Source organism: Rhizopus microsporus (assembly GCF_002708625.1).
Source record: "Rhizopus microsporus ATCC 52813 unplaced genomic scaffold scaffold_1, whole genome shotgun sequence".
In the NCBI taxonomy this organism is placed as follows: domain Eukaryota; kingdom Fungi; phylum Mucoromycota; class Mucoromycetes; order Mucorales; family Rhizopodaceae; genus Rhizopus; species Rhizopus microsporus.
This window is the reverse complement of record NW_019671916.1, coordinates 2,413,877-2,428,670: the sequence shown is the minus strand read 5'-3', so window position 1 is coordinate 2,428,670 and position 14,794 is coordinate 2,413,877. Positions and strand designations below refer to the sequence as shown.

The window sequence follows — 14,794 nt, the reverse complement described above, 5'->3', positions numbered from 1 at the left end:
AAAAAAAAAAAAAAAACTATACAAAAGCTTGCATCAAATCGTCATTGGTCTCCGTTAGTAACGGCGCTTTCAACCCTGCATAGGAAAAGACACCATGAGACACGTACCATGAAATGGGGTCTGGTAGATTAGGCCATGCAACATTTGTGTCGGGAGTAAGGGCATCACTTGTCAAGGCATAGGCTGAGTCCTGCTCTACGTCATACTGATAGCTATTTGCCGGCAAATTAACATAACATTCACTTAACCCCGAGTATCCCTGGAACAAGTTTGAGTAATCCGGAAGGATAAGGCGTTCATTAAACGGAAACCCACTAGCAGAAACAGTAGAGAGCGTGCGATTGGGTGAGAGCATCATGACCTCTTGAGGTGCCGGTTTAGTTAGTACTCTTTTCACGTAATAGCGCGTGCCAGGCATTCGAAGGTGAACCTGTTCTACACCAAAGTAGACTTTTACTGGACTAGACAAGTGTGAATCGCGAATGACGACGTAATGGCTTGTTTGCTTTCTCTTGCGCTGACTGTAGGCTTTCTCGATAATTGCATGATTAGCTTTATCAAACTCAGTAAAATAGGCGTTTTCGAGCATGAATCCCCAGATGATTTGACGGCCGGTAGCTGGATCAATTAACATTGTTCACGATGGATATATTAATGTAGCTGAGAAGAAGAGGGTTGACTTTATTTACTGAAAGGAAAGGACAGGGTCCTTTTTATATTCAAAAAGAGGAGAATAGAACGCCATGACTTTCTTCTAGATCTTACAGTTTGCTGATGTGCAGATCACGGTGCATTATGATAGGGCTGACGATCTACAGGTCCCTATTTTCTTTAGTATCCAATGCTCCAGTGGTCTATATTAAACAAATAGACTGAGCCCTTTCATCTGATCCTTGTTTCCCTGAATGTATTATGTAATCCCATCAATGTCTTGTCAACTCCCCCCTTTTGCAAACGCCACTTGTATTATCAAGACAATAGTTGTTGATATAGACATATGTCCTCAAATCATATCCGCTCTCGTCCTTTTCCCCCAAGCTGCATTTATTGACCGTTATAAAAGACGAAGGGGAACAAGGGCTCCTTCTTTATGTGGGCCAACAACCTTTAGTCAGATATGTCATGTTATATTAATAGAAACTTTGATCCCCCTGATGACCTTGGACTTTTACTGATCATGGCGAGTACCACTTGATACTTTTAGTAATCTTCATTATTTCGAATAATGGACCCTTTTTTACTTCTTTCAGAGACGATCCTGCTCGGGTATCACAGGAAGGTGCTTGCTCCCGAGGATCAAGAAAACAAAGATGTTCTATAATGCGTACTTTCTTTATTCAGAAAACTGTGCAGATTTCACTGGAAATAAAGTAACCAAAAATAATTTTTTTTTTTTTGCTTGTACTGCGCCTCTTGAACACAGATCGGCAAGTAATAAAGAAGGAATATCCGCGACATGGAGTATTGATAACAAGTGTCAAGTAAAATACTAGAGCTTTTAGGATAGAATCAACCTCTTTCCTCATGAGATTTGTCACATAACAAGTGTGATATATACACACACTTTTGGGAGAACCCTGGCTGAGAATCTGCATTAATATCCGCAGATGATAGAAATTAGGTTACCATGTCTGTAAAAACGGGGAGATATACTCTTTCGTGGGGAATCTCTAACCTTTGCATGAACAAAACCATCTGCCCTAATGATCCCAACGACTATATTTTCCCCCGCACGAAAATACCTCCTGTTTTTAAATACCCGCATATGATTGGCTGCAGATTAAAAATACAATTAGACCCATTCCGCGCGTCACATGTGTTTAAACTTTCTATTTCTCCTCCCTTCCTATTTCCTCCTTTCTTTCCTTTTACAACTCTTTGTTCTTCAAACATAAGCAAATACCCAATATGGCACCTCATAAACTCTGCATGATTCCAGGTTAGTAAAATGACTAAACTCAAGACAGAGAGAGAGGACTCACTGACTTTTTGTCTAGGCCCTATCGAGTTCCATGAAGATGTTCTCGCGGCTATGAGCACTCCCGCCACCTCTCACGTTGACCCAAATTTTATTCCCATATACGGTGAAGCAATCGAAATGGTTCGTAAAGTCGTCTTGACCGAGACTGCTCAGCCATTCATCGTGTCTGGTTCATGTACCTTGGGCTGGGATATGATGGTCAATTTGATTGAACCAAAGGATAATGTATTAGTCCTGAGTACTGGTTACTTTGGCGACAATTTTGCTGATTGGTAAGTCAAAGTACAACAGTTGAGTTTCGGGTGTATTTAGCCTTTTTTCTTCAGTTTGACTGTGTATGGTGCCAATATCACCATGTTACGCTCCGAAGTCGGTTCACGTCCTTCGACCGAGGAAGTCAAGAAAGCCTTGAGTGACAAGAAATACAAGATGGTCACTATCACCCACGTTGACACATCGTAAGTATCACGTTTGTCGGGGAGAAAGATAAAGGAGAAATTGGTATCATGTGATAACCTTTTTCTTTGTAGAACTGGTGTCTTATCCGACATCCAATCGATAGCACACACCGTCAAGTCGATCTCTCCTGATACGTTGGTCGTTGTCGATGGTGTTTGTTCTCTTGGATCCGAGGAAATTCGTTTTGACGAATGGAACCTCGATATCGTCATTTCTGGTTCACAAAAGGGTTTGGGTGTCCCTCCCGGTCTGTCCGTAGTCGTTGCCTCACAACATGCCCTCCAAATTTTCAAGAACCGACAGACACCCGTTATTGCCTACTACTCCAATTGGAACAAGTGGTTACCCAGTAAGTTCATCCATTCTGCTTATAAACACATATATACTTACTCTTTATCCATCTTCAGTCATGCAAGCCTATGAAGCGCGTAAACCTTCCTACTTTGCTACTCCTGCTGTTCAATTGATTTATGCCCTTCATGCCTCTCTCAAGGCAATTACAAGCCAGCCAATGGAAGTACGCTTTGAAAAGCATCGTGCTGTAGCTGCCAAGTTCAGAAGTGATGTTCGTCAATTAGGACTGAAGACAGTTGCTCAATCTGAAGAGTACGCAGCAAATGGTATGACAGCCATTTGGTTACCAGAAGGTATTGAAATTCCTCAATTGGTGCCTGCTCTTGCTTCAAAAGGCGTACAAATTGCAGGTGGTATCTTGGTTGGATTAGCTGGCAAGTACTTCAGAATTGGGTAAGTGTTGCCAAAAAAGAAAAGATAAAATGCGTAGACTCACCATCTTTCTAGACACATGGGTATCTCTGTCATGGAGCCTGAACGCGGCCATATTGACAAGGTTCTTGAAGCTTTGACCACTTCTTTAAATGAGTTGGGTTACAAGGCATAAAAAAGAAAGTAAAAGAAAAAGAATAAACTGTTTATTTGGTTTAAAGCAAGTTTGTGCCATGCTTGGTTTTTTTTTATTGGCATGTGTTTCCAAGTGATAAGACATACCTAGTGTAGTTTTAAACGAATTATGTAAATTGTGCAACCAAGACTGGATAACAATACTAAAGAAGAGACAATGTCATTTATTGAAAATAAGCAATGAGTAGTTTATTTGCAAAGAATCCAAGAAAATGCAAGAATGAATAAAAAATGCACAAAAGCAAGGCAAAAATGATGAGATAAGAATGAACAGGGTATGATTTATGACTTTGAGCAGGTTAATTCATGAACAGACTTGTGGGATTTCATACAGCGTATGCTACAGTAAGGTTGGATTTTGCACTTTGCACAAACAGGCATTGTCTGTTTTTCGATACTACAGTTTGAGCAAATAAACGTGGATAAAGTCCTGATAGAAGACGAAGCGGAATCTGAGCTATAAGTGGACGACCATGTGGGTCGAGTCTTGAGTGTGCTAATGGGCCGGCTTGGCACCTCGGAAGAGATAAGGCGACGCATGGAGGTCAAGGCGTGCTTTTGCATGTTTTGCTGTGATTCAAAAACAGCTGGTCTTACCGAGGCGCATTTTCGATAGTAAACAATAGCTTGTTCCACATCCTTGTGTTGTTCACAGACAACCGCGCGACAATGATATATGGATGTACGAATAGCTCTCTTGAACATCTCTTCTTCATCCTCTAGCTCCAACTCTTCTGAGTCTTGACTTGCGCTTGAATCAACTGAACTGCGCTTGGCGAAACCATCCATGGGAATATAGAGATCATTTTCAAATGATTCTTCTTTAAGCTGTTTGGCAAGCTCCCATAGCTCAGCTGTAAGAAGGTCAAACCAGGCTAAAGATTGGTATTTGCTTGTTTCGCGATGAGAGAGAATGAGATTGATCATTTCAGAAACCAGCTGGAAAAGATCTTGATTACAAATAATAGGCTCTTGCTCACGGGCAATCTTGAGTGCTGTCATATAGTAGCTTGCGACTAAGTCGCAACGATAACAACCATTGGCATCATGCTTTGTATTAACTTGGGAAGCTAATCTTATACAGTCCTTGACTGAGTACTTGCGTTTAGCATCAACAGCTAGTTGATATTGATAATGATTAGAAGAGAAATAAGAGGGCTGAAGTACAGTTTTTGATTCGATAGAAGGGGATTGAAGAACTTTTGGAGATAGCATTTGAAGATGAAATGTGGAAAATAAGGGAAACACTTGGCTTATTTATACTTTAGTCTTTTTTTATTGTCTAGAAATCTAAAGAATCTCCGATTGAAAACACGGAAGCAAAGATATAGTTTTTTAACTTGAAATCGAGAAGAGCCTGAATTTTTTTTAGACCAATAAAATTTAACTTTGGACGATTTTATTATTTTTTAAGGCGAACTGACCTTGCCAATTGAATTTATTCAAAAAGACTCAGAATAATAATTGTCTGTGTGTATATGCTTGTGTGGCTAATAGATTGGAAAAGGGCATTGTGGTTATGTTACAATGGTGGTGGTACACAGTCAAAGTGCTTGTATCACAATTTGTATTCAAATTCTAGTACGTTTGTGTATGTGCGTTATGTATAATGAGCATATGAATTTTGTATAAAATGCTATTCAGTATTACAAATGATGAGTTGAATATAGTTCTTTGAACATAGTTTTAAACCGCGACTAGATTACATAAGTATACTTATCTAGAACTATATTTGCAATATCAGGGTAATTTATTACGACAAAGAATGAGTAACACTGAAGTGCTTGTGCTTCATGCACGGAGATTAATAAAAAAAAGATATAGTACCGAGGATCAGCGAAATCTTTAGGCTGCGTGGAGAATATATCGTGATTTGAAGCCACAATCGGCCAAGGAAAAAAAAAGACAAGCATAGGCAATGAAGGTAATAAAAAGGTACGGATAATAGGTAAATCTTAGTATTACTCTTCTAAGAATCAACAGGTTACCTCAACATAATTCTGTTCTCAACTTTTTACTTTTAAAAAAGGAAAATAAATGATTTAAACTGCTTCAATTGAAGAATACATTATTGTTGTACAAAACGTGGAAAAAAGAAGTGTCATAGAAACGAGGGTTACAGAAGAGCAATCGCGCGCTTTTAGGATTAGATAGTGAATACTAAATAAGGTTATGTCTAAGGCCGCGTTTCGGGTGCTCTTCCCTTTTGTTTCTTTGTGGCCCGAAAATATAAAATGGGATTTTTTTTTTTTGAAGACAGAAATAGACGCATAATGTCAAATATTGTAGTCTTTACATTGCCCAATAGTATGTTTCTGATTAGTGCATGCGCATAATCAAAGTAATGTGAATGGTCGATCCGTTCTTATTTAAACATCAGATTAAGGTCCTGTGTAACAAATCTTAACAGATTGCGACAAAAAGACACAAAAAAAGAAGGATAGGTAAATTCAGATATAAATCAGCAAGTGTAATGGTTACCATGACTACATATTACCCCCATGACATCCTCATGACTTTTATTCCCGTTTTTCTATTCTAGAAAAGGGTATACCAGACAGGAGACTGAAGTTGAATTTGACCAGGCACATGAGATCACCTGCGTATAGAATCAAACTCAATTACCAAAGAATTACCTTAAAATTGAGACGAGTCTGAATTTTTTTAGACCAATAAAGTTTCACTTTGGACGATTTTATTATTTTTTAAGACGAACTGATCTTACCAATTTAGACAAACGTGATTTTTTTCTAGACGAACGTAATTTTTGTCTAGATGAGTGTGATTTTTTTTTTTAGACCTTTTACCCCGAAATCTAAATAACTATAATGGACTTCATTCACTATAATCCCGCAGAGGAGCTTCTTTTAGCGTACGATGACAGCTCTGATTAAATGGATTTTGACGCTTTAGCCATTCAGTATGGCAAGGTACAAATGCTCGTTGATATGGATACGTTTCCTGTCCCTGAGCCTCAATTATCTGAAATGGAAGAGATGATGGAAAGCCTCGTTGAAACGTTTCAAGAAGTCACTATCACTGCATCTGCGAAATACAAAAATATGGCCAGGACCAAATTGAGCGTTTCATTCGAATAGTTCAAGAAGAGGGACTGACAGCGCCAAAAGCAGCAGAGCAGTGCGATATACCCCGTATTAGTGCTTGCAAGCTATTAGGCGAATTTAACGCCGGAAATGGGTCCGTACTTCCTGGCAGTGTTCCAAGGAAAATTAGACAGGAGCCAAAAATGTTGTTTCCACAGCATTCAGCCTTTTTGATCGGACTATTTGACGTCAACTCATCGACTGTACTTGGGGAAGCAAGGCAAAAGTTGTGTGAACATTTCAATGACCTTGAAATATCTATTCGTGGTTTTTATAAGCATATCCGAGAGAAATGTTCAATATCGTTAAAGTAGGCAACGAAATACACTCTGGGGCCTGATGCTCCAAGAACTATCGAGCTTCGTTTTAACATTATCAATCAGTGAAAAGCCGCAGGTGTCAATTTTTGTGAAAACTACGTCTTTATCGATGAGACAGGCTTTCACTCACAGTTAATGAGAAGTCGTGCTTGGTCAAAGGCCGGGAATCCAGTAATTGTAAAAGTTCATACACAGAAAGGTGTTAACATAAGTATTGTTGGCTGTAGCTCTCCTTTTGGTACCATTTGTTTTTCTAAAGTCGAGCATTTGAAAAAACCGATGCAGCAGTGATTGAAAAAGAATTCCTTGAGTCATATCCTTCTAAAAAAAAAAAGAAAAGCTAGTAATAAAAGTGAATCGAAACCAATCCAGCTTAAAAAAGGTACATCGGCATATCATATTGTCAAGTTTATGAAATCAGTGATGGATATTCTGGATAAGCACAGCAAAAAAGGGATGTTTAATGTTATGGATAACTGTAAAATTCAACACTCTTATTTTGTTGTGGATGTCACCAACAAACGTGGCTATAAAACATTATTTATGCCACCGTACTCACCCTTTTTGAACCCCATTGAAGGATGTTGGTTCAAAATTAAGAAGAATATAAGAAGAAGCCCACTCGACAAATCAAACATGCTTACACCACGTATTGCTGAGGCTTGTAAACAGGTTACCGTCACTAACTGTCAAGGATGGATAAGACACGCTGAGTCCCATTGGGATCGATGTATTCAAAAAGAAATGGGATTGAAATAGTCCAAGTAAAATGCCACTCGCCTAAAAAATGTCATGTCTATCTAAAAAAATCGAAAACCATATAATATGCAAAAGAAAACATAGATGATTTTCATACTTGAATTATCTGTCTTTTGCAAATTAAATGAATTCGTGTGAATGTGAGTGTGGTAATGATGTGTAGCGAATGTTAGATCGAGATCTGGGGGACGAGAATCCTGCGACACTGTCGTATATCCTTTTATAAATTCCATGTAAAAATGTTTGATGCATACCGATCACAGAATAATGTGGATATCACAGCGAATACGGTGTTTCCTGATGCTAGTTTTTCCTTTATTGCAACTATATAAGGAAAAAATACAATTTCATGAGTATTCAATTTTTATATGAAGATGGAAATGGCATTGTTGTCGATGAGTATGGCAGGCCGGAAGGCATGCATTATATTGTTGACGAAAAGCAGTATGTTCTTGAACAATGAGTCTCAGTTTGGAATTTTAACAAAGCTCACGGCTTTTTTTTATTGTGTTATTTCAATGAACAAGCCAAGGAAACCGAAGGGATAAGGGATGGTATACTTTTTTTTTGTGCCTGAAACGACCAATGGTCACATTAATATCATTAAGGACGGGTTTTCAGAAGTCACTATGAGATTCATCTAAGCATGCGATCTGATGGCAGTTTTATCGAGCGTAAGCCCGAAGGACGGCTTGTTTGACCGATTGATTTACCCTAGTAATCACAGGTGCTAGAAAATTGGCGAGTTTTTGGAGTTCGTGGTTTAAAGATTCGTTGTCGATGATGGCAATGAAGATAGTATAATCAAAGAATTGATTTAAAATCGATTGAAAAATTTTGTATATGGCAGTTCTCACCATCTTCAATTTGCTGCATAACGAGGATAAAGTGCATTTTTCTAAACGAAGATTCCCACATATAACATTGATTGCGATTGTTTGGAAAAGCTTGGATGCAGTACGGTAATCCGCATTGTCATTGCCATTATCCCATTCTGCGAGAGTATAGATGGTATATGGTCTAGCCGCCAGATCATCTACTATCTCGTTGTTTGCTCGACAAAGAAAGTAGGTCGATTGCTGGTAAAAACGAGCTCGCAGTTGGCGTAATTGGTAGATCAAATCATAGGGAGCAATGGATGCTGCATTGTTATTTGGAACAATTTCAGCTGCTTCTTTCCAAGCCGATTCCTTGATGAAGATTGTGGTATTTTTTGCTTGGGAACTGTCGTTCAGGTCAAAGGATACGGTGCTTGGTCTAGTTTCTGGGTATAATAATACATCTAAACGTAGACTTGAAGTGATTAATGCATTAAACGTCTTTGTTCCAATTACCAGTTTCGTGTTATCCGCATTCGTTATTGTTGTGGGATACACGTTTTTGTATTTCGTGTCCTCAACAAAAAAAAAGTCCAAGAGTCCACAAAAAAGGCGACAGAGCTCATAGCCAATCAGAAAGCCCCATTATTGGATGCTTAGACTCTTGGACCCCTCCATTTCAGATAATTGAGGCTCAGGGACAGGAAACGTATCCATATCAACGAGCATTTGTACCTTGCCATACTGAATGGCTAAAGCGTCAAAATCCATTTAATCAGAGCTGTCATCGTACGCTAAAAGAAGCTCCTCTGCGGGATTATAGTGAATGAAGTCCATTATAGTTATTTAGATTTCGGGGTAAAAGGTCTAAAAAAAAAAATCACACTCATCTAGACAAAAATCACGCTTGTCTAAATTGGTATTTTGTGTGGCTATTCCCCGACTAAACCTTATCTGTTAATATTACTACCCTTACTAATAAGGTTTAGGTTGGATATTGATCCAACTATATGGTAAAACAAGCAACAAAGTGTTAAGCTATAGGCAACGACTAGTGGAATATAATAAAAGAGGATGTATACACTTTATATCATGATTAAGAGTGATACTTTATTATGTTCTTCTTTGGTAATAATAACCTCCATAGTACGACTTGGCATTCATGTTGCTGCGACACACATATGTACAAATGTGTTTATTTCTTTATTTGTACCAAAGTCTATTGTACCGGGTCAACATTCTACTTCTATGTCCCCTTTTTTTTCCAAAGCATCACGAACATTACACCAATGTGCTTGTTTTTAAAAAGGGTCCACGGATATGCACATTTTTATCTTTTTGCATAAAATACAAAAGCTGATGACCTCGCCTTGTTTGCTTTGAGATGACTCATGAGCCATAGAGTTGGTAGAACGATTTTTTTGATAGTGTCCATTTACCTTATAAAAAGAATTTCCGTCTTCCTTTAACCGAACATTCGTCAATGCAATCTGGAAGCGAGGCAATTTTGCTTAAATATTAAAACTCAACCTGAGGCATATTTGAACACTGCTGTACTATGCATCGACATATTTTTATAGGTTTATACTATCAGTAACGATTTATTGTGATCATCCCAAAATGTATGACGAAGCTAGACAAAGATAGGCAGCGAATTGTCAATAGGAACAGTAATACATGCTTGTGCTTCATCGCACAATACCTCATGTCCCTTTTATTTACAAAATTAGATATAGGGTTCTTTTTTATATGACTCTATGCTACTAAGCCTAGACTCTTCCTTCCCCTTTTTTTGGGATAAGCTAATTTTATGATGGTTGTTAATCAGAAGGTAAAATTCTATCCACAGATCTGGATGTCACACATCACAACTATCACACGCTTTCAATAGTTAAAATGTTGTACATATACTTTATTAAAAACTACGTCTTCAAAGGTTTCAATGTGCCATCTTTTTGTTGAGCTCTTGACAGCGCGTTACTCAGATTTGAAGCTTTTGCTATCATTCTTTCTTGTTGATAGGAAGATAACGAGGAAAGGCTTGTTGCAGAAATAATTGACATACGTTTTCTTTCTGTCCGTATGGAAGGCGGTCTTGTATAGGAAGACCTTGTGCCAGTATTCGGAAGTCGCTGTGAAGCTGCAGAAATGTTGGATATACTGTTACTAGATATTGTTGTCGCCAAACTAGAAAAAACAATCACTATGTATTTTTTTTTTTTTATCGACCAAAATTCAGTACCTTGTCGTTTGGGTCACTTTGGATGGAATCTCGTCACCCACCTTAAACATCTGCGACCAGAACGAAATGGGACGTAAACCCAATTCGCCTTCCTTGACCCTCTCGATCAGTTCGGTGAGCTGGTCACTGACAGATAAAAGCGAGGTTGGATCCTGTCCAACCAAACTGTTGACTTGAGGCTCGATCAAGTTTGTGGAAAGCTGCTTTAGGCTTTGTCCGATCATGGCCTGCTCCTGTTTCAGATCATCAATGGCTGACTGTAAGCCTTCGTAGGCGTGCTGGAGCTGTTCTAGTTCGCGAATGATCCATTGATGTCTATCCTGTTCTTCCACGCCATCTGCTGTTTCCTTGGGCACAGACTGAGCTTGATGCAGCTGCTTAGACGGCTCGTTAGATTGCTTTGTCTTTTGGTATTGTGCCATTTTGGCCTTGACACCCTCGGATACTTCATCCACGACCTCCCATACTTTGACAACTTCTTCCTTACGGTGACGAACGATTGTCTCTAGCTCGGTCTTGAGTGCAAATACTTGTCGAGCGACCTCTGCAGCTTCGTCATAAAGTTGGGTCATACGGTTTCGTATATCTTCTAATTCTGTGCTTGCTTGAGCCAGCATGGCCTGAATCTCTAGTAGGCTCTGGCGGGACCGAATAATAAATTTATGAGTGAGTACCTTGAGACAGTAAAGACTTGCATCGAGTCGAGTCATGTAGCATAATGCTGAGAGTTTGGAGGCACACTGAGCGTCGATCTGTTTGATCTGCAGCGCGGTCAGTTCGTTATGAGTGTTTGAAGCAGCAGAATCAGAATCATCGTCGCCATCGTCCACATCATCCACATACGGCATGTAATCTGTGATCTCCATCACTAGGTTTGTATCTTCTTTCCAATCCTTTTCGACCTTGATGTACGAAGAAAAGCAAACATCATCTGTATCCAACCGTTCAAGCAAACCTTGCAGTAATACGTGCGGCCTCACCTTTTGAAGTGAAGCGCGCGTTTCATTCAGCTTCTTCTCTGCCTCCTGGTACTCTTTCAGTAGTTGCGTTTTTTCAATGTCGAGTACGTGCTGTTTATTGAATAATTGCTGCGTCCAGTACATGACCTGGTTGAGCTCTGTTTTGATGTCCTTTTCTGATCTTTTTCCCTCTGCTGTATCTGAACTGAGTTCCTTTTCAAGTGAGATGCACAGCTCATACATCTTCTTTTTATTAGCAGTTACTATTTCCGTCTGCTCAGTAATATTCTGGATATCTCTTTGGATTTCGTAAAGATTGGAGTGCAAGATATCAAATGAAAGTTCGAGCTGATTCAGATTGTACACTTGATCTTCATTGACCCTCCTCTTCCCTTTAACCAAAGGCTTTGTCAAAGCTGTACTAGGCATAGGTATCGATGGAAATTCTTGGATATCATCCTGTGTGAACTCCTCCTTGATGACTAACCAGCGCTGCTCGATGCTGGCTTTGGCATCTTTCAGTTGACTTATCTTGCCTGCATCATCCAATTGCTCAAGGTATCTGCTGATCTCGTCAATGACTTGGGAAACGACAGACTGAAGATCATGACATAATCTTGTCTTATCATCTCGTACATGAAGTGCTGGATCGACAGGGACGGTCTGAAGGATAAACAAGGTCTGAAATAAATGAACAATGCCTGAACCCAAATCATGTTCCGTAACTGCTTTCTGAGGCTGTCTTCTAGATATAGTCTTTCTTAGCGTTTCTATTTGATCCACAAGTTCGTGTTGAGCAATTTCCAGCTGAGAGTACCGACCATCGATACGTTCAAAGACATCAAACAGTTTCTCGGTCTTGTCATGCTGAAGCTCAGACATTTCCCAGTCGGCCTGGTGTATTTGTTCGACCTGTTCTAGTTCTTCACGAAAGGCCATCATGACCTTTTCGACGCGCTGATCTGTCATATCAAACATCTCGTGTGCCTCACGTAGCTCATACCGGAGCTGAACGATGGTCTTTTCAAGCTGCTGGATCATCGACATTGACTCGTCTTTCTTGGGCCAGTTACCAACGATGGAATCAGTGAGGTAAGCCAAGGATTGTTCGATAGAATCTGTAAACGTGGTCTGGTAGTTGAAAAACGATTTCAAAATGATTTCAAAATCGTTACACTCTGCTCGGTTGTCCTTGAGGAACAAACTCGTCGGTCGGTGAATCAAGGTGAGCGACGTTCGGTTATATTCTGATGCTGAATCAAACGGACGGATCGTGCCGCTTGAAGAGTAGATCGATTTGGTCTTATTTGAGTTCTTTCGTTCCTGGTCCAACGCAAGGATTCTTCTCTTGAGCTCCTCAGATTTACATAGGTCTAGAGGCGTTGCTCCCTTTTTGTTCTTGTAGTAGATGTCAGCTCCTCCTTCGAGAATGAGCACCTCGATGACTTCGGCTACACCTCCAAATTCAGCAGCAAAGTGAAGTGGCGTGTTACCAGTAGGATCTGCAATATGAACGAGTGCACCGAGTCGGATTAAGAGTGAGGCGCACGTTGCCAAGTGATGAGGGACGTTCATGCCCTCGATGGGCACATGACCATTGTTCTGTGATGGTGTCGTGTTGCTTTTTTGGATACCCCAATGCCCCTCCTTATCGGCACCGAAACGCGAAAGATGGTGTATGGCTGTGCGTCCGTAGTAGGTTTGGGCGTTCATGTCAGCACCTGCGTAGTACAACATCTTGATGGTGTCTAGTGAGGGTAGCGGTTTGGCCCGCATGGCGTGATGAAGGGGTGTCAGCCCTGTCTTGGCGTCATGGTGGTTGATGAGAATAGGAGGCCCTTGACGTGACTGACCTGGGTTCAGCTGTGGTGGTTTCATTAATAAGGTCTGAAGGGAGACATGATCATGTGTTTTAATCGCTTGTAAAAAGGCAGACTGGATGATGTGGATCAGAGGTTGTGCGGTGGGATCGAGAATATCCAGTTCAGGTAATGTGTCAAATTGAAGATGAGAAAGTGAAGAAGGGTAATTGGGCATCGTATTGATGAGATGAGAGAGTCTACTGTAGTTGAGTGGATATTTGAATGGAACATCATCCGTTGTCTAACCAAGCATACTTAATACACTACGCCACTGTTTTTTTAAAAGGTTCGCTTACAGCATATTCTGCTCTTTTCACTCGGAGCACTTGTTCACACATCTGTACAATCTCGGGGTTCCTTTCCGCATATTGAATAGCAGACCATCCATGGCTATCTGTCACGTCAGGCGATGCGCTGTATCTGAGTAATGTTTTAATGATAGGCACATTACCATCTCTGGCTATGCATACACATAAATGGGGATGAAAAGGAGAAATATAGTAAGGAGAAAGAGAGAACATACCAGCATACATCAAAGCAGTTGCATTCTTACTGTCCGTTCCATCCACATTGACCCTTCCATCATCCAACAGTAACTGGATAATATCTGCTTTTCCCAAGTAACTCGCCAAGCATAAAGGCGTAATTCCCTTTATTTCATACTGAGGAGAGTCCAAGGTTGCATAATGCAAGTTTGGGTGACACATGATTATATTTTTCATTATATCAAAATGATGAGGGTTTGTCTGTGCAATCAAGTCAAGGTTGGATGTGTTGATGTTGGATGCATCCAAATCGATACCATAAACCGCACAAATCAAGGCGGTTCTTTTAAGTATATAAGAAACAAATAAAGAGATATGACAAGTTCAGTTTACCTTCCTCGACCATCTTTACTATTGATATCTGCCCCTGCACTAAGCAATAGCCTACACATATCGGCGTGCCCACCCAAGACAGCAATGTTGAGTGGCTTACATTGATATTCTTGATCGTTATTGATCAGGTCAGGCCTATTGATTCTATCAGGTGGAATCACAGGGGAATAAGTATCCTTTGAGTTCCATAAGACAGAGCTATTGACATCTGCACCTGATTGGACCATGGTTCTGACTCTGTCAATATCATTTCTTGTGATTGCTCGTATGAAATCCATAATAGAGAAAAAAGAAAAGAAAAGAGAAAAAGAAGAAAAGAAAAAGAAAAGGAAGAGGGGGCTAAGCTGTTTAACGTTTAACAAAAGTAAGGAGAGTAAGGACACAAAGAGTAGGGGAGGGGAGAGAGGTAAAGCGATTAATGCAAAAAGTGTATGTCAAATATGATTTGCTGATAATTATCGGATTTACAAACACACATTAAATTTGTAGAT

General features: G+C 39.9%; 6 protein-coding genes across 6 annotated transcripts; 2 read left to right on the top strand and 4 right to left on the bottom strand.

Moving 5' to 3' along the window:
• Positions 1-677, bottom strand: RHIMIDRAFT_254983 (uncharacterized protein). Its single transcript, XM_023611134.1, has one exon. It carries the CDS (start codon positions 632-634, stop codon positions 17-19), a length of 618 nt encoding a protein of 205 aa, XP_023471603.1. The 5' UTR covers positions 635-677; the 3' UTR covers positions 1-16.
• A 977-nt stretch (positions 678-1,654) lies between these two features.
• On the top strand, positions 1,655-3,519 carry RHIMIDRAFT_13478 (PLP-dependent transferase). The gene is made up of 6 exons (XM_023605592.1): positions 1,655-1,939; positions 1,998-2,253; positions 2,308-2,439; positions 2,512-2,789; positions 2,848-3,187; positions 3,242-3,519. Exons 1-6 carry the CDS (start codon positions 1,909-1,911, stop codon positions 3,339-3,341), a joined length of 1,137 nt encoding a protein of 378 aa, XP_023471602.1. The 5' UTR covers positions 1,655-1,908; the 3' UTR covers positions 3,342-3,519.
• A 1-nt stretch (position 3,520) lies between these two features.
• On the bottom strand, positions 3,521-4,579 carry RHIMIDRAFT_13468 (uncharacterized protein; the record flags this gene model as incomplete). The annotated part of the gene is made up of 1 exon (XM_023605590.1): positions 3,521-4,579. The coding sequence occupies one exon, from the start codon at positions 4,574-4,576 to the stop codon at positions 3,644-3,646; it is 933 nt and encodes a 310-aa protein (XP_023471601.1). The 3' UTR covers positions 3,521-3,643.
• Positions 4,580-6,255: 1,676 nt separating this feature from the next.
• Positions 6,256-6,779, top strand: RHIMIDRAFT_288684 (uncharacterized protein; the record flags this gene model as incomplete). Its single annotated transcript, XM_023613587.1, has 2 exons — positions 6,256-6,390; positions 6,432-6,779. 2 exons carry the CDS (start codon positions 6,256-6,258, stop codon positions 6,777-6,779), a joined length of 483 nt encoding a protein of 160 aa, XP_023471600.1.
• A 1,430-nt stretch (positions 6,780-8,209) lies between these two features.
• Positions 8,210-9,133, bottom strand: RHIMIDRAFT_243892 (uncharacterized protein; the record flags this gene model as incomplete). The annotated part of the gene is made up of 2 exons (XM_023609996.1): positions 8,210-8,938; positions 9,098-9,133. The coding sequence occupies 2 exons, from the start codon at positions 9,131-9,133 to the stop codon at positions 8,210-8,212; spliced, it is 765 nt and encodes a 254-aa protein (XP_023471599.1).
• A 4,555-nt stretch (positions 9,134-13,688) lies between these two features.
• Positions 13,689-14,132, bottom strand: RHIMIDRAFT_195375 (ankyrin; the record flags this gene model as incomplete). The annotated part of the gene is made up of 2 exons (XM_023606032.1): positions 13,689-13,885; positions 13,949-14,132. The coding sequence occupies 2 exons, from the start codon at positions 14,130-14,132 to the stop codon at positions 13,689-13,691; spliced, it is 381 nt and encodes a 126-aa protein (XP_023471598.1).
• Between the last annotated feature and the right edge of the window lie 662 nt (positions 14,133-14,794).

Excerpts from the sequence above, each read along its gene's own strand:
- RHIMIDRAFT_254983 (XM_023611134.1), bottom strand. The coding sequence starts at position 634 with ATGTTAATTGATCCAGCTACCGGCCGTCAAATCATCTGGGGATTCATG.
- RHIMIDRAFT_13478 (XM_023605592.1), top strand. The coding sequence starts at position 1,909 with ATGGCACCTCATAAACTCTGCATGATTCCAG. Across the intron at positions 1,940-1,997 it reads TAAACTCTGCATGATTCCAG|GCCCTATCGAGTTCCATGAA; the intron begins GTTAGTAAAATG and ends CTTTTTGTCTAG. Across the intron at positions 2,790-2,847 it reads TTGGAACAAGTGGTTACCCA|TCATGCAAGCCTATGAAGCG; the intron begins GTAAGTTCATCC and ends ATCCATCTTCAG.